Below are 19006 nucleotides of genomic sequence, written 5' to 3'. Positions count from 1 at the left end.
TTTTTACCAGTTTCTGCAGTCTGAAATTGATCAAACATGCAATCAGGATGCATTGATAATTACTGGTGATTGGAATGTGAAAGTTGGAAACAAAGAAGGATCCAGAGCTGAAAAATATGGCCTTGGTGATAGAAACGATGCTGGAGACCACATGATTGCATGTTGCAAGACCAGTGACTTCTTCACTGCAAACACCTTTTTCCCCCAAAATAAACAGCAACTATACACATGAACCTTCCCAGATGGAATACACAGGAATCAAATCAAATATATCAGTAGAAAGAGATGATGGGAAAGCTAAATGTCATCAGTTAGAACAAGGCCAGGGACTGACTGTGGAATAGACCATCAACTGCTGGTATGCAAATTCAAGTTGAAAACGAAGAAAATTATAACAAGTTGACAAGAGTCAAAGTATGACCTTCAGTATATCCCACCTGAATTTAGAGACCATTTCAAGAATAGAGTTGATGCATTGAACACTAACGACTGAAGACCAGATGAGCTGTGGAATGATATCGAAGACATCATACATGAAGAAAGCAAGAAGTCATTAAAAAGAAAGGATAGAAAGAAAAGACCAAAATGGATGTCAGAAGAGACTCTGAAACTTGCTCTTGAACACCGAGCAACTAAAGCAAATGGAAGAAATGATGAAGTAAAAGAGCTAAACAGAAGGTTTCAGAGGGTGGCGCAAGAAGACAAAGTTAAAGCATTATAATGACATGTGCAAAGAGCTGGAGACAGAAAACCAAAAGGGAAGGACACGCTTGGGATTTCCCAAGCTGAAAGAACTGAAGAAAAAATTCAAGCCTTGAGTTGCAACAGTGAAGGATTTTATGGGAAAAATATTAAATGACACAGGAATGATCAAAAGAAGATGGAAGGAATACACAGAGTCATTACACCAAAAAGAATTGGTCTATGTTCAATCATTTCAAGAGTTAGCATGTGATCAGGAACCGATGGTTCTGAAGGAAGAAGTCCAAGCTGCAGTGAAAGCACTGGTGAAAAACAAGGCTCCAGGAATTAAGGGAGTATCAATTGAGATGTTTCAACAAACGGATGCAACATTGGAAGTGCTCGCTCGTCTATGCCAAGAAACATGGAAGACAGCTTCTTGGTCAACCAACTGGAAGAGATCCATATTTATGCCTATTCCCAAGAAAGGTCATTTAACTGAATATGGAAATTATAGAACAATATCATTAATATCACATGCAAGTAAAATTTTGCCGAAGATCATTCAAAGGAGGCTGGCTGCAGCAGTATATTGACAAGGAACTGCCAGAAATTCAGGTCTGATTAAGAAGAGGATGTGGAACCAGGGATATCATTGCGGATGTCAGACTGATCCTGGTTGAAAGCAGAGAATAACAGAAGGATGTTTACCTGTGTTTTATTGACTATGCAAAGGCATTCAACTGTGTGGATCGTAACAAATTATGGATAACATTGAGAAATGGGAATTGAAGCACACTTATTTGTGCTCATGAGGAGCCTGTACACAGATCAAGAAGCAGTTGTTTGGGCAGAAAAAGGGTATACTGCGTGGTTTAAAGTCAGGAAAGGTGTGTGTCAGGGTTGTGTCTTTTCACCATACCTATTCAATCTGTATGCTGAGCAAATAATCTGAGAAACTCGACTGTATGAAGAACGATGCATCAGGATTCAAGGAAGACTCATTAACAACCTGTGTTATGCAGATAACACAGCCTTGCTTGCTGAAAGTGAAGAGGACTTGAAGCACTTGCTAATGAAGATCAAAGACCACAGCCTTCAGTATGGATTATTCTTCAACATAAAGAAAACAAAAATCCTCACAACTAGACCAACAGGCAACATCATGATAAACGAAGAAAAGACTCAAGTTGTCAAGGATTTCATTTTACTTGGATCCCCAATCAACACCTATGGAAGTAGCAGTCAAGAAATCAAAAGACACATTTCATTGGGCAAATCTGCTGCAAAGGACCTCTTTAGAGTGCTGAAAAGCAAAGACGTCACCTTGAAGACTAAGGTGCACCTGACCCAAGCTATGCTATTGTCAAACACATCATATGCATGCAAAAGCTGGACAATGCAGAAACCAAAGAACTGATGCCTCTGAATTGTGGTGCTGGCGAAGAATATTAAATATACCATGGAATACCAAAAGAACAAACAAATCTGTCTTGGAAGAAGTACAACCAGAATGCTCCTTAGAGGCAAGGATGGCGAGACTGCGTCTTACATACTTTGGACATGTTGTCAGGAGTCCCTGAAGAGGAACATCATGCTTGGTTAAGTACAGGGTCAGTGGAAAACATGAAGACCCTCCAAGAGACAGATTGACACAGTGGCTGCAACAATGGGCTCAAGCATAACGATGACTGTGAGCATGGTGCAGGACCGGACGGTGTTTCGTTCTGTTGTACACAGGGTCACTAGGAGTCTGAACCAAATTGATGGCACTTAACGACAACAACAACATAATTTCATTATACCCGGTATAACTATGAAGAAATGCAATAGGCCTTTTTGACAGCTCACTGAAACTTATATTCTGAATCAATATTTTTCTATGAAGTAGTAACTTTAGTCGGCAATGAAAGTATTACAATGATACAGCTATGGATTATTAACAATACTTCTGAACTCTCAAGAAAACCAATTTAATTCATTAAAAAAAAATTTTTTTTTTTTTTTTAATCATCATTAGAGTCCGGTATTTCTAATCTACAACAGCAGTATTCAGTTTGAGGGCCCCATTTATGAAACCTTATTCTGAATATATTTTTCAATTAAACCTACTCTGAGGACAAAGCCTGGCTACAGCTGAAGTGGTTAAACAAACAAAAACTTAGCTGCAGAATGTTTATAACAGTAAAAAACTGAAAACAGTCCAACTGCCTATTGATAGAGAACTAGTTAAATAAAGTATGGTACATTCGTACAATCAATGTAGCTGTAAAAAGCAATGAGATAAGTAAACTCTTTGCATACTTACATAATAATCTCTAAGACAAATTTAACAGCCAAGTGCAGAATAATATATATAATATGCTACATTCTGGTTAAAAACAAAAAGGGGGGTTGCATAAGAGTACATATTTCGTTACTGATAGGGAGGAATGGGAACTGGGCATATGGCGAGTAAGAAAAAAAGGAACTTTTAATGTATAAACCAAACCAAACCCATTGCTGTCAAGTCGATTCTGCATCAAGTGACTCCACAGGACACAGAACTGCCGCATAGGGTTTCCAAAGTGCGGCTGGTGGATGCAAACTGCTGACATTTTGGTTAGCAGCCGAGCTCTTAATTGCTGTACCACCTGGGCTCTATACCTTTTTATATCTTCTGTTTTGAACCATGTGTATGCATTATCTATTTAAAAAGCCAGCTTAAACATGCTTTGGGTTCTGAAGACAATTTCATAAGAGAAACTTAAATTCTGAACAACGCCAGAATTACTGTTGGTCTCCCAAGACCAAATTAAAGTAACATTTTTGTTCATCATTTGCACATTGCAGCTCTTGCCTCCAGCTATAAAAGTAATATAGGTTCACTGTTTGGAAGAAATAAAAAATTTAAAAAACAAAGCAAAAATTGCCCATAATCTATTTCCAGACTTTTTCTCACTGAACAGAAGTGGGATAATAAGGATTACATGCCTCAAGCATTTTTTTAAACTTAAGTTTCTACTGGATACATATTCATGTGTACAGCACTGGTGATTCACCCCTCCCCTTCTACATGGTCCTGGTGAGGGTTTACAATTACAGTACCCATCCCAGAGCGGGGCACCTGCAACTCATCTCCTTCTACAGTGAAAGGCACACGGACCTGAGTTGGGTCAGTAAAATTTCTTCCTGGGAGTTCCCTGCTGGGGATAAGGCTCGCTTGCTTTTGGGGCTATGATACTTGGAGGATGCCTGTTGCAGCAGAAGGCACTTAGGCTGCCGCAGTTAGGAAAGCAGCCCAAGGAGGAGAGGCAGAAACAGAAAAGGCCCTAACACCACCATCTGAGCCCTTCGATTCAGCCACATGGTACTTCCTAGTAATGTGAGCAAATATATTCTCTTTTTAAACTAGTCTGACTTGTATTTCTGTCACTTATACCCAAGAGTCCCGACTGATATACTTATCAAAACTTTTTTTTAATGTAATTGAATATTCTAAAGAATACTCATGGTTTGAAGCATGGTTTGAAATGTTGGCATGACATCCCATCACATGGATATACCATAATTGATCTAATTGCTTCCCCGATTATTATTAGTATTCCCCTACTACTGCTAATTTAGGCTGTTTCCAATTACTCACAATTATAAAAAATTACTGTTACGAATATCCCAGATAACTACTTTTAAGTAGACAGTGTCCAACTGGAAACATTTTATTTCTTAAAAAACCTAAACTGTACAATCAGATTTCATCTTCATGAAGACTACATGCAAAATTTCAAAAGTGTGTGCAGCACAGTGGCCCAGACCATAAAATTATAATGTCTGAAAAACCTCTTCTTGAAGGTCCCTTAACATTTTGGTTGTCAGACAGTAAATTATTGGGAAAATAATGTATAACCTCCATGCTCTATATCTACACAGTGAGTGACAAGTTAGGAGTCCTTATATTAAACACACAAATTCCTAAAGGTTATTACTTTGCCCTTGTCCCATATTATTTCATCTACCAGTTCTTTTTCAAATAGGCTTATTATTTTATATTCACACCGACCCAAAAATCTTTAAAAAAAATCAAAGCACCATTTTTCAACTTGCTAAACCATGTTCTATGGTTATTTCGAACATGGAAAAGTTTGATCCATCATTTCCCCGATGATCTTGTTAAAATGCTGACAAATAAGAGACACCCTGTAAGATACCCTGTAGCTAAGATCAGAGACTCATCTGTTTTCCCTCCAAAAAGTAGAGAAAACATAAGTAGAATTTTAGGGCTTTAAAAGTACTATTTATTAAGACAAGAAAAACAAAACTGGTTAACACCCATTCAGTAATCCCAACTATGAACTTGACTAAATAAGTACAACGGGGCTCAGACCTTGATGATGTATTTAACCAAGTGGAATTGTTTCTTTCGGACAATTTTTTTCCTTGTAATACTTTAAAATAATTTTATCCAAATATAAAATGTCCTACCTATAATACCAGTGGTCATGGAATCGATTACAATTCATGGCGACCCTATGTATGTCAGAGTAGAAGTGTACTTCACAGGGTTTTCAATAGCATTTTTCAGAAGTAGATCTCCAGGCCTTTCTTTCAAGGCACCTCTGGGTGGACTCGAACTTTCAACCTTTGGGTTAGTAGCTGAGCATATTAACCTTTTGCACCACCCTGGGACTTCTAGGTCCTACTAAAGAATAATTTTTGATTTGATGCCAGTTTCTCTTAAATCTTTTCTAAAAAGATAAATAGAAGTACTATGCAACTTCATACTGGAATGGCTGGACTGTGGAATTACAATACAGTTAACTTATCAATGGCTATTCAACGTAATGAATGATACTACAGATGTTATTATCAGACCAGCAAATAGTCTATAAATCTGTAAAATTAGCATTGGCCTAAATGGCATTTACCAGTACCATCTCCCACTTCTCCATTCACTGTGACATAGATCGCCATGCTCAGAAAATGCCTGCTTCTGCCTCTAATAAAAATGAAACATTTTCGGAATCAGAGAGCAAGTATATTGAATTTCTTCCACATATGGTTCTGTTTCTTCCTCTTTTTATCAAGTCTGTTCCCTCTTTTTTTAGATATTGGGCACAAATATTTACAGGAAAAGATTTTCACTCTTCGAGATGGTATCCTAATTACTTATCTCCACCAGACTGGTCAAGGACAAAAAGTGATTTAGGGTATTAGAACTCATCAATAAACAATCTATAAAAGATAGAAACACTTACAGCTTTAGTTAATATTTTGACTAAAATGAGTTATGGCAAATTTTCCAACAAACGGTACAGGAAAAAAGTCTCCCTAAGACAGCAAGTCAATTCTGTAGGCTTTTAAATTCTAAGAAACAAAGACTTCAAAACAAAACAAAAATCAAACTTCTCTTTTGGGATTGTGTAAGCACGGAATGGCAATCAGCCTCCTTAATCTTTTTTTTTTTCTTTTTTAACATATAATGATTTAAGGAGATTGGTTAAGGAAGTCAAACACAAATCACTAATGAAATTTTACACCACCAGAAGAGTTTACCTGTTAATAGATGGAGTAAAAAAGCTTTCACTATTGGACACAGGATTGGGATTCCAGAACGGTGTCTATGTCGGAGACAGACACAGATGCTTTCACTATTGGACACAGGATTGGGATTCCCGAACGGTGTCTATGTCGGAGACAGACACAGATGCTTTCACTATTGGACACAGGATTGGGAGTCCAGAACGGTGTCTGTGTCGGAGACAGACACAGATGCTTTCACTACTGGACACAGGATTGGGAGTCCAGAACAGTGTCTGTGTCGGAGACAGACACAGGTGCTTTCACTATTGGACACAGGATTGGGAGTCCAGAACAGTGTCTATGTCGGAGACAGACACAGATGCTTTCACTGTTGGACACAGGATTGGGATTCCAGAACGGTGTCTATGTCAGAGACAGACACAGATGCTTTCACTGTTGGACACAGGATTGGGAGTCCAGAAGGATGTCTATGTCAGAGACAGACACAGGTGCTTTCACTATTGGACACAGGATTGGGAGTCCAGAACGGTGTCTATGTCAGAGACAGACACAGATGCTTTCACTATTGGACACAGGATTGGGAGTCCAGAAGGATGTCTATGTCAGAGACAGACACAGATGCTTTCACTATTGGACACAGGATTGGGAGTCCAGAACGGTGTCTATGTCGGAGACAGACACAGATGCTTTCACTATTGGACACAGGATTGGGAGTCCAGAACGGTGTCTATGTCGGAGACAGACACAGATGCTTTCACTATTGGACACAGGACTGGGAGTCCAGAACGGTGTCTATGTCAGAGAGAGACAGACGCAGATGTACACTATTTGACAGAATCCTGAAAAATATTTCCTTCAATTTTGTAGTAGTGTAAAATCTTGCTTTTTTGGCTAAGAATAAAAAATAAGTTAAAACTACATATTCAACTTTATTATAGTGCACTTAAAAACTGGAGAAGAGCAGCCAATTGAAACACTATATGTTTAATTAAAATTCTTACAAAAACTGAGTACTCCATGGGGCAATAAGATTCTCACTGTTATTCCTACATATATTCTTAATGACAGTTGTCAAGTTAACCACAGAGCTGGTAAATCATGTATTCAACAAAGTATTCCTTAGCAAAGAGATAAGCAGAAATATTTAAAAATGTAAACTAAAAATACAAACACATTTGAAAGAAACATGTCAATGGTTACAAAAAACACCTGTAATATAAATATACAAACAAAAATACGTTCAATAACACAACACATTCTACCAATAACTCGCTCGGTTTGCACAAATTAAGACGTAAAGCAGAAATTATAACCATGAGTGAAGGTCTACATTTAAGCTGCAGAATTACAAAAAACCTCTACGATGACTTTCAATTAATAGCAAGCATTTCCACCTTTTTACAAATGTCCCTTCTTTTAAAATGGAATGATCAACTAGAAACGATTTAGGGATTACCTCTATACAAAGAAGTCATCCACTAATTCAAAACAATATATTAATATCTTGAGAATCTCTGGCACTAAAGGAGCCCCCAAAACAAACAAAGCTGACGCTAATTCTCGGTACAGATAACTCTTCTTAGTTCCCACAAAGATACTTTTTGAACAGCAACCTGAAACGTTTGGGAATTCTTTTTTAAACCTGTAAATCCGTTCATAAACTCAACCTTCAATCTTTACAAATCACCATTCAGCTTGATAAATTCCTTAATTTCTAGGCTGTTGACATTTTCAACTTTGAATACTGTGAAATTTCTAAGTCAAAGAAAAAGCCACTGGGTCAATCCTCTTATCTACTCTCTCCGGGGTGTGGCGGCGGGGCGGTGGGGGGGGGGGACCCAAACAAACAAAACCTAGTTTTTCTCTTTAAACAACAGAACCAGCAGCTTAACTACTTTTTTCTTTTTTTCAGCTATCCTTGCTCTAAGGAGCCTTGGTAGCACTGTATCAAGCCCCCGACCGCCAACCGAAAGGGCGACAGTTCGAAACCACCAGCCGCTCCGCGGGAGAAAGATGTGGCTGTCAGCTTCCGTAAGGACTACAGCCTTGGAAACCCTATGGGGCAGTTCTACTTTGTCCTTTAGGGTCACTGTGAGTCCGAGTCGACTCGACGGGAACAAGTTTTTTGGTTTTTGGCGTATCCTTGCACGTCCAACGCACTCTTTACCCCAAACCGAGACTTTCTAAGCTATGTCTCCTGGAAACGCACAAGTGGCGTTTCGAGTCAGGCCCGGCAGCAGTGAGGACCCACAGTTTTCAGGTCCTTCTCCTAGCACCTCGCATTCACCGAGTTCGAGTGTGAAGAGGGAGCCAGAACGTGGGACCCGAAGGGCAAGGCCGGGGCCTAGGCCGCTGCACGGTCCCCGGGGCGGCCCGCACGGGGTCAGGGGAGGTCGGGGCACGGAGAACCGGACACCTGAGGCCACGGGCGTCCGCGTAAACAGGGGCGGCGCTCGGGCTTGGAGCGCGAAGCTCCGGACCACCGACGCTGCCTCGCCTCCCCTCCCCTCCCCACGGCTCCGTCCCCTCCCGTCCCCTCCCGTCCCCTCCCCTCCCCACCGCTCCCCTTCCCCGCCTCCCCACCCCTCCTCTCCCCTCCCGCCCCCTCCCCACCTCGCCCTTCCCGTCCCCTCCCCCATGCCGGATAAGCAGGGCCCGGGCCGGGTGCGGGTAAAGGAGGAGGAAAGGCCGTCCTGTCACTGCACCGGGAGAGGCTGGAATGAGCACATGCTCTACGGAGAGAGGCCGCGGCCAACCCCTGCCCCGGCCCCGAAAGTCAGACACCGCCTCCAGCCCCAGAGTTCCGTTCCCTGCGCCTCACCAGGTCGTAGTCCTCCTCATCATCGCACATGAAATCATCCTCCATGTCAGACATCTTGGCCGGGGGGGGGAAGAGGAGGAGAAATTGGAGACAACCTCCTCCCACAATCCTTTGCGGCCCAGAAGCGTCACTCCCAGCTTCTCCTCGCCTTCCCGTCGCTCTTAGCAGAGCCGAGGGCTTCCTCCCGGAACAAAAGCGCTCGGCTTTGAGAGGAATCGCTACGACGCCAAAAACGGAGCGCACCGCCCCCTCTTCCTGAGAGACGGTTGGTGCCTTAGCAACGTAGCCTAGCAGCTGCGGAATCGTAGATTCCTTTTTAGCGGGCGCTGCGTGTTCCGATTGAGCGGCCTCGGAAACCTCGCGCTCTTGTCCGGCGGTTTCCAGCCCCCCACGCAAGGAAACAGTTTCCTCCCTTGCCTGGGACACTGGGACCATCTTCTTCTAGGGAAAGTAAGGGACAGCCCGGGACCAGAAGCCTTTCGCGGAGGAAAGGCTGACATGGCCGTTGTATGTGACAGGTAGTGTTGTTTCTGCCGTCGTTAATCTGTGTGCATTTCACGCACACGTTGCGGCGTGTATTCCTGCGACGTTTGGAGACCTGTCCGGCAACACATTTTACACGTGTTGTGTGTTCTGTTTGTAGTTGACAGAACGGCTCTGTGGGTACCGTCGTTAAGTGCCGTCGCGGTGCCGACTCACAGCGACCCTCGTGCAGCAGGAGGAAAGGCCGCTGGCCCTGCACCGTCCTCAGAGTGCTGGCTGGGTTTGAGCCCGTTGGTGCGGCCGCTGTGTCAGTCCATCTCGTTGAGGGTCCTCCTCTTCTCTGACCCTCTATCAAGGACGATGTCCTTCTCCAGGGACTGGTCCGAGTCTCGCCATCCTCGCTTCCAAGGAGCGCTCCGGCTGTATTTCTTCAGAGATACTTGTTATTCTTCTGCCAATATATAGTATGGCTAGTAGCCTTCACCAACAGCATAATTCAAAGGCGTCGGTTCTTCGGTCTTCGTCGTCCATTGTCCAGCTTTCGTATGTGTATGAGACGATTGAAAATATCAGGGCTTGGGCCAGGCACACCTTAGTCCACAAAGTGACATCTTTGGTTTTAATACTTTAAAGGTGTCTTTTGCAGCAGATTTGCCCAGTGGAATAGTCGTTTGATTTCCTGACTACTGCTTCCATGGGTGTAATTTTTGACCCAAATAAAATGAAATTCTTGACAATTTCAATATTTTCTCCATTTATCGTGATGTTCGTTGCTGGTCCAGTTGTGAGGATTTTTGTTTTCTTTATGTTGAGGTGTAATCCATACTGAAGGCTGTGGTCTTTGATCTTCGTCACTAAGTGCTTCACGCCCTCTTCGCTTTCAGCAAGCAAGGTTGTGTCATCTGCATATCACAGATTGTTAATGAGCCTTCCTCCAATCCTGATGGCCTGTTCTTCTTCATATAGTTCAGCTTCTCAGATTATTTGCTTAGGATACAGATTAAATAAATATGGTGAAAGGATGCAACCCCGATGCACGCCTTTCTTTGATTTTTCCAAATTTCTTGGCATAGACGAGTGAGCACCTCCAGTGCTGCATCCGTTTGTTGAAACATCTCAATTGGTATTCCATCAAGTCCTGGAGCCTTGTCTTTCACCAGGGCCTTCAGTGCAGCTTGGACTTCTTCCTTCACTACCATCGGTCCTTGATCATATGCTGCCTCCTGAAATGGCTGAAGGTGGACCAATTCTTTTTCATATGGTGACTTTGTATTTCTTCCATCTGCTTTTGATGCTTCCTGCGTCATTCAATAGTTTGCCCATAGCGTCCTTCAAAATGACAACTTGAGGCTTGAATTTTTTCTTCGGCTCTTTCAGCTTGAGAGATGCTGCGTGTGTCCTTCCCTTTTGATTTTCTAAGTCCAAGTCTTGGCACATTTCATTGTTACATTTCACTTTGTCGTCTGGAGAGGCCCTTTGAAATCTTCTGTTCAGTTCTTTTACTTCATCATTTCTTTCATGCACTTTAGCTACTCTGTGTTCAAGAGCAAGCCACTGCAGATGAGTGGTGGGTGGATATTATTAAGTAATACTAAATTAGGTGAGCATCAATCAACTGAGGCACCTAAAGTCTTAATCAGTTTTTCAGTGAATTATAAACTGACTTTTACTACCCCATGATCAAAAATGTAAGGTAGTAGTCAAAGATCAGTTAAAAAAAAAAAAACACTATTGTTGCACAAAATCATTAGCAGAAGTCGAAATAAAAAGAAATGAAATTGAAATAAAAAAAAGCCTGCTTCTCAAATAGCATTTTCTGTATAAACTTCCAGTTCTGTCCCCATGAATCCATAAATTTTATATAGTTAATGCATAAATATAATTTTGGATTCTTTTTTACACCTAGTTATGTAGCAGTATACCCCATTGCCATTGAGTCAATTCTGACTCATAGTAACCCTATAGGACAGAGTAGAACTGCCCCAAAAGGTTTCCAGGGAGCACCTGGTGGATTTGAACTGCCAACCTTTTGGTTAGCAGCTGTAGCTCTTAACCACTATGCCACCAGGGTTTCCATGTAGCAGTATATAGGACATGATTATTTTAATGGCTAATAATAATCCTTCCCTTGAAGGTACTAATGTTACCATAATTTACTTAATCACACCATTATTCTACATTTAGGATGTTGTGAAAATAACACTATTTTAAAGAATTCTGTAGTTTAAACAAAATTATCACTTTATTTTTCATTTAGGAAAAAGTCCAAGAAGAGGAATTACAGGCTATATTTTTTTATAAATCATTTCATTTGACATCTTTTTGGTAATAGTTCTTAAAAGTCATAGTTATAGTAATATACTGTCTTTCCATGTGGATCCTATAAACACAAATGTTTTCCCTAATAGTCTTTTCCTGTAATGTTTTACTAAGAAAAATTTCAAACACACAGAAAAATGGAAAGAATAGTCCAGTGAACAAGTGTACTATCTGCTTCATTTAATTATGTGTGTATATGTAGATAAGCAAACCAAAAACATTGCCGTTGATTCCAACTCATAGCAACTCTATAGGACAGAGTAGAACTGCCCTATAAAGTTTCCAAGGAGTGGCTAGTGGATATGAATTGCCAACTTTTTTGTTAGCAGCCATAGCTGTTAACCACTGCGCCACCCGGGGCTGCATGCATGTATGTATGGTATATATATGTACTTATATACCATATGTGTAGTATCTCTGAATCAATTTAAGATGCACATATCTTGACACGTCACTCCTAAATGCATCTGCATGTATCGCCTCAAAATAAGGACAACTTTCTATGTAATTACACTATCTTTTTTACACATAAAAAAATTATTAGTAATTTACCACCGTCCCATCCATATTCAAAATTCCTCTATTACATGTTGAGCTTCAGAATTGGAAAAGCCTTTAATGATACGTATTTAGATGTCAAAGCTTCCCAAACATGGCAATTTACTAGATTATAATTTCTGAAAGCACACACCAGAGATTCTGATTCAGTAGGTCTGGGATGGAGCTCAGGAATCTGTACTTTTAACCTTAAAAGAGAGCAAACCTAAACCTCCCTGGGACAAACCTGGTTTACTCCTGTTGTCCTGTGTAAAACTTGTGAAAGCCGGAGCCTGTGTAAGGTGGAAACCTGTCAGAGAAGGAAAAATAAATATTTTCCACTAAAATGAGTGAGAGAAAAATGGTAAGACTGCACCCAGTCAAAGGTGGATAACTGGCGAGACTTGGAAAAACCGGGGTCTCGTGGAGCCTGTAGGGTTCTGACTCTCACAGGTTTCACTGTAATTAACAGCATTCATCACTCTCAGAAGTTTGGGCAATAAATTACGTGGTTACTCTACCTGTAACCCATAATTCTTCAAAAGACAAATAGAGTCCCAAGGTCATTAAGAGGGTTATTTGCTTAGAATAATCAGAGCTACGTTGTTTTGCTTTTCATTTAAGATAGCAATTCTGAAATTGATTACCTATTAGCCATGTGCATATTAATCCCATGTACAAAACTGTATGTTGATGTATGTTGATGCAAGTTTCTTTGCATACTTTCTTTGTTTTTAATGTAATTCTTCACTCCTTTAGTGGGAAAAGAATTGCTTAGGTGAGGTGCAGACTGGGAGCACTAGGATACCGCAGCTGAATTTTTAGCATAATTTCCTTAGCCATTCCCAAATTAATTAAACCCAGCCTGGAAGTTTGCTAAGAGCAGTTGAAAAAGGTGTCACACTGCTAAGCATACTGCTTGAATACACAAATGCTAATGAATGCATGTTGAATAAACACACCTAATAAATTGTTTCTGTGCAGAGAATTCCCTTCTATCTTTACCTATCAAATTTTTATTTTTCTGTCCTTAAAACTCCATTTAAATGTCACCTAATTCACATAGCCTTATCCTGAATACTATGTGCAATTATGATAATTCGCTTTTCTTTTTCTTGACGTCAGTTTTGTTCAGTGGCAGATAATTTAACAAATGTTTTAACAGAGTGCATTGGTGTCACATGGTACCCTTGTTAAAAGTGGAGCCTATGTTTTTTTTTTTTAAACAAATTTATTGAAATATAATTTAATGGCATACTGAGGTACATGAGGAAACGCTGGTGGCGTAGTGGTTAAGTGCTACAGCTGCTAACCAAGGGGTCAGCAGTTCGAATCCACGAGGTGCTCCTTGGAAACTCTATGGGGCAGTTCTACTCTGTCCGATAGGGTCGCCATGAGTCAGAATCGACTCAACGGCACTGGGTTTGGCTTGGATTTGGTTTGGAGGTACACGAAACTGCACGTACTTAAAGTGTACAATTTGATGAGTTTTGACATATGCGTGTTGTTGTTGTTATCAGATGCTGTCAAGTCGGTTCCGATTCATAGTGAGCCTATGTACAACAGAACAAACACTGCGGCTGCCTCGGTGCCATCGTCACAGTTGCTGCTTTGTTTGAGCCCATTATTGCAGCAACTGTGTCATTCCATCTCATTGAGGGTCTTCGTCTTTTTCACTCACCCTCTACTTTACCAAGCACGATATCCTTTTCCAGGAACTGGACCCTCCTGGTAATATGTCTAAAGTATATGAGATGAAGTCTTGCCATCCTCACCTGCAAGGAGCATTCTGACTGTACTGCTTCCAAGATAGATTTGTTCATTCTCCTGGCAGTCTGTGATATAGTCAATGTTCCTCACCAACACTGTACTTCAAAGGCACCTATTCTTCTTCTGTCTTCTTTCTTCATTGTCCACCTTTCAAATACATAGGAAGCAATTGAAAATACGATAACTTGGGTTAGGTGCACCTTAGTCCTCAAAGTGACATCTTTGTTTTTAAGGATTTAAAGAGGTGTTTGCAGCATATTTGCCCAATGTAATACATTGTTTGGTTTCTTTGCTGCTGCTTCCATGGGTGTTGATTGTGGATCCATGTAAAATGAAATCCTTGACAACTTCAATCTTCTCTTCATTTATCATGATGTTGCTTATTGGTCCAGTTGTGAGGATTTTTGTTTTCTTTATGTTGAAGTGTAATCCCTACTGAAGGGTGTAGTCTTTGAAGTTCTTCAGTAAGTGCTTGAAATCCTCTTTGCTTTCAACAAAGAAAGTTGTGTCATCTGCATATCGTAGGTTGTTAATAAGCCTTCTGGAAATCCTGATGCTGCGTTCTTGATACAGTCCAGCTTCTCAGATTATTTGCTCAGCTTAAAGATTGAATAAACATGGTGAAAGGATACAACCCTGACTCATACCTTTCCTGATTTTAAACCACACAGTATCCCCTTGTTTTGTTCGAACGACTGCTTCTTGGTCTATGCACAGGTTAAGAGTTCCGGAATGCCCATCCTTTACAATGTTACCCATAATTTGTTATCATCTACACAGTCAAATGCCTTCGTATGGTCAAAAAAAACACAGGTGAACGTCTTTCTGGTATCCTATGCTTTCGGTTAGAACCCATCTGACATCAGCAATGATACCCCTGGTTCCACGTCCTCTTCTGAATCCATCTGACATCAGCAATGATACCCCTGGTTTCACGTCCTATTCTGAATCCATCTGACATCAGCAGTGATACCCCTGGTTCCACGTCCTCTTCTGAATCCATCTGACATCAGCAGTGATACCCCTGGTTCCACGTCCTCTTCTGAATCCATCTGACATCAGCAACGATACCCCTGGCTCCACATCCTCTTTTGAATCCATCTGACAACAGCAGTGATACTCCTGGTTCCACATCCTCTTCTGAATCCGTCTGACATCAGTAATGATACCCCTGGTTCCACGTCCTCTTCTGAATCCATCTGACATCAGCAGTGATACCCCTGGTTCCACGTCCTCTTCTGAATCCATCTGACATCAGCAGTGATACCCCTGGTTCCACGTCCTCTTCTGAATCCATCTGACATCAGCAATGATACCCCTGGCTCCACGTCCTCTTTTGAATCCATCTGACATCAGCAGTGATACCCCTGGTTCCACGTCCTCTTCTGAATCCATCTGACATCAGCAGTGATACCTCTGGTTCCACGTCCTCTTCTGAATTGGCTTGAATTCCTGGCAGCTCCCTGTTGATGTACTACTACAGCCACTTTTGAATGATCTTCAGCAAAATCTTACTTGTGTGTGATATTAATGATATTTTTCAATACTTTCCGCTTTCTCTTTGTATCACTTTTCTTTGTAATGAGCATAAATATGGATCTCTTCCAGTTGGTTGGCCAGGTAGCTGTTTTCCAAATTCTTGGCATAGGCAAGGAAGTGCTTCCAGCATTACATACATTTTTTAAACACCTCAACTGGTATTCCATCAATTCCTGGAGCCTTGTTTTTCACCAATGCCTGCAGTGCAGCTTGGACTTCTTCCCTCAGTACCATCAGTTCTTGGTCACATGCTACCTCCTGAAATGGTTGAACTTTGACCAATTCTGTTTGGTATGGTGACTCTGTGTATTCCTTCTATCTTTTTGGGGGGCTTCCTGCATCATTCAGTATTTTGCTTATAGAGTTCTTCAACATTGCTACTCGAGGCTTGAGTTTTTTCTTCAGTTCTTTCAGTTCAAGAAATGCTGAGCGTGTTCTTCACTTTTGATTTTCTCACTCCAGGTCTTTGCACATGTCATTATAAAACTTTACTTTATCTTCCTGAGCTGCCGTTTGAGATCTTTTATTCAGCTCTTTTACTTCATCGTTTCTTCTATTCGCTTTAGCTATTCTACGTTCAAGAGCAAGTTTTAGAGTCTCTTCTGACATCCATTCTGGTCTTTTCTTTCTTTCCTGTCTTTTTAATGACTTCTTTCTTTCTTCATATATGATGCCCTTGATGTCATTCCACAACTCGTCTGGTCTTCAGTCATTAGTATTCAATGCATCACCCGTGGTGGACTGTTTTCAATGGAGCTTCCAGACTTAGAGACTAGGAAGAAGGACCTGGTGATCTACTTCTAATACAGTTGGCCAGTGAAAACCTTATGAATAGCAGCGGAACGTTGGCATATGTATACACCCGTGAAACTATCACCACAATCAAGAAATGAACATATTCACCATCTGTAGAAGTTCCCTCATTGCCCTTTGATCCTTCATTACCTTCTTCCCCTCTACTTTTCCTAGGCAACCACTAGTACACTTTGTGTCCTATAGATTGGTTTACTTTTTTTGGAATTTTTTCCCCTGTGTTTGGCTACTACAAATAAAGCAGTTATGAACATTTGTGAACAAGTTATTGTGTAGACATAAGATTTCATTTCTCTTGGATAATGTGGTGGACAGACTCTAAGGTGGCCCTCCATTATCTTCACCCTTGTATAATAATTCTCCGTTGAGTGTGGGTCAGACTTGTGACTTGCTTCTAACCAATAAAATGTGGCAAATATGATGTATGTGATTATGTGTACATGATTATAGTATATAAGATTATAAATTTGTCTTGTTAGGAAAGACAGTCTCTCTAGCTGCATTTGAGGAAGCAAGTGGCCACGCTGGAAAGAACAGAGTGGCAAGGAACTGAGGGTGGTGCCTAGCTGACAGCCAGCAAGAAACTGAGGTCCTCAGTTCCACAATTCACAGGAACTAAATGCTGCTAACAACCACGTGATCCTGGAAACACACCTTTCCCCTGTCAAACTCAGATAAGACTTTGTGAGACCCTGAAACAGAGAACCAGCTAAGGCATGCCCTGACTCCTGAACCACAGAAAGTGTGAGATAGTAAATGTGTATTGTTTTATGCTGCTACATTTGCGGTAATATTATTACACAGCATAGTATATGAAAAGAGGTAAATACCTACTAGTGTAATGATTGGGTCATACGGTAGGCATTAGGCATATGCTTAACTTTTTAAGACATTGTTTTCCTAAGTGGTTTTACCAGTTTGCATTTCCACCAACAATGTATGAGAGTTCTAGTTGCTCCTCATCTTGTCAACACTTGGTCCACCTTTTTAAATTTAGCCACTCTAGTGGGAGTGTAGTGGTATCTCATTGTGGTTTTAATTTACATGACTAATGTTGAGCGTTTTTTACACATTTATTTGTCATTCATTTATCTCTTTTCATGACATGTATCTTCATTTTTATTTTTTTGCTCATTTTATAATTGGGTTACATCAGGATTGGAGGAAGGTGATATGCAGATGACACAACCTTGCTTGTTGAAAGCGAAGAGAACTTGAAGCACTTACTGAGGAAGATCAAAAACTACTGCCTTCAGTATGGATTACACCTCAACATAAAGAAAACAAAAATCCTCACCACAGCCAATAATCAACATCGTGATAAACGGAGAAAAGATAGAAGTTGTTAAGGATTTCATTTTACTTGGATCTACAATCAACGCCCATGGAAGCAACGTCAAGAAATCATATGATTTATTGCATTGGGCAAATCTACTGTAAAAGACCTCTTTAAAGTGTTAAAAAGTGAAGACGTCACTTTGAAGACTAAGGTGCACCTGGCCTGAGCCATGGTATTTTCAGTCGCCTCGTATGCATGCGATAGTTGGACAATAAATAAGGAAGATGGAAGAAGAATTGATGCCTTTGAATTATGGTGTTGTTGAAGAATACGGAATATACTATGGACTACCAAAAGAACGAACAAATCTGTCTTGGAGGAAGTACAGCCAGAATGCTCCCTGGAAGCGAGGATAATGGGACTTCATCTTACCTGCTTTGGACATGCTATTAGGAGGGACCAGGCCCTGGAGAAGGGCATCATGCTTGGTAAAGTAGAGGGTCAGTGAAAAAGAGGAAGATCCAGAATGAGATGGGTTGACACAGTAGCTGCTACAATTGGATCAAAGAGCGATGATGTGAGGATGGCGTAGGACTGGACAGTCTTTCGTACTGTCGTACACAGGTTTGCTATGAGCCAGAACCAGCTCCACCAACAGCAATCCTTAGGGAGGCCAACTGCTACAGCTTTCTCGATAGGAGCAACTGTTGGGTTTGAACCACTGACCTTTCAGTTAGCAGCAGAATGCTTAACCCATGCGTCACCAGGGCTCCTTCACTGTGTCTTAGAGGAGCAGAAAATAGGATTCTTTTTGTGTTTGTTGAAATCTGAGCAGCAAGCTCGTGGCATAGTAGTTGGGGGGCGGGGTGTTTAACTGAAAAGACTCTAATGAACAGACTCTACAGAAAACTGGGCAGGGTATTACTTTCCTAGGGCTACCATAGCAAAGTTCTTCATCCTTGGATTTAACCAGTTGCTTATCAAAAATATTCGGAAAATGACAAGAAAGTTTGAAAAAGCAAAACTTGAATTTGCTGTACTCCACTAAGCATTATGCTGAATGCTGAAGCCATGCAAATGAAATGATGTGTAGGCGTACCCTCCTGTAGCCTCTGTTGGTGTTGATAGAAAATATTGCATTGTCGCTGACGTGCACTGTGTAGTTAGGCCTATGATGGTTGAGTTTATAACGAATTATGTACCGACTTTTTTTGTCATTCCCATAACAATATGATGTAATGACT

General features: G+C 41.0%; 2 protein-coding genes across 3 annotated transcripts in view; one reads left to right on the top strand and one right to left on the bottom strand.

Moving 5' to 3' along the window:
- COPS2 (COP9 signalosome subunit 2) overlaps nt 1-9129 on the bottom strand; it is a 43961-nt gene extending 34832 nt beyond the window's left edge. For both annotated transcript variants that reach the window (XM_049897718.1, XM_049897719.1), the window contains exon 1: nt 9023-9129. In XM_049897718.1, coding sequence (XP_049753675.1) covers nt 9023-9076 — 54 coding nt within the window. In that variant the 5' untranslated portion in view covers nt 9077-9129. The remainder of the gene's footprint in view (nt 1-9022) is intronic.
- A 203-nt stretch (nt 9130-9332) lies between these two features.
- The window catches only part of GALK2 (galactokinase 2), a 276880-nt gene continuing 267206 nt past the window's right edge, over nt 9333-19006 (top strand). Inside the window, exon 1 of the mRNA XM_049897715.1 lies at nt 9333-9540. Within this exon, the coding sequence (XP_049753672.1) occupies nt 9521-9540 (20 nt within the window). The 5' untranslated portion in view covers nt 9333-9520. The remainder of the gene's footprint in view (nt 9541-19006) is intronic.

This window comes from Elephas maximus, chromosome 10 (assembly GCF_024166365.1).
Source record: "Elephas maximus indicus isolate mEleMax1 chromosome 10, mEleMax1 primary haplotype, whole genome shotgun sequence".
Lineage (NCBI taxonomy): Eukaryota > Metazoa > Chordata > Mammalia > Proboscidea > Elephantidae > Elephas > Elephas maximus.
Note: the sequence above shows the minus strand (reverse complement) of the source record. Positions and strands in the feature narration are given on the sequence as shown.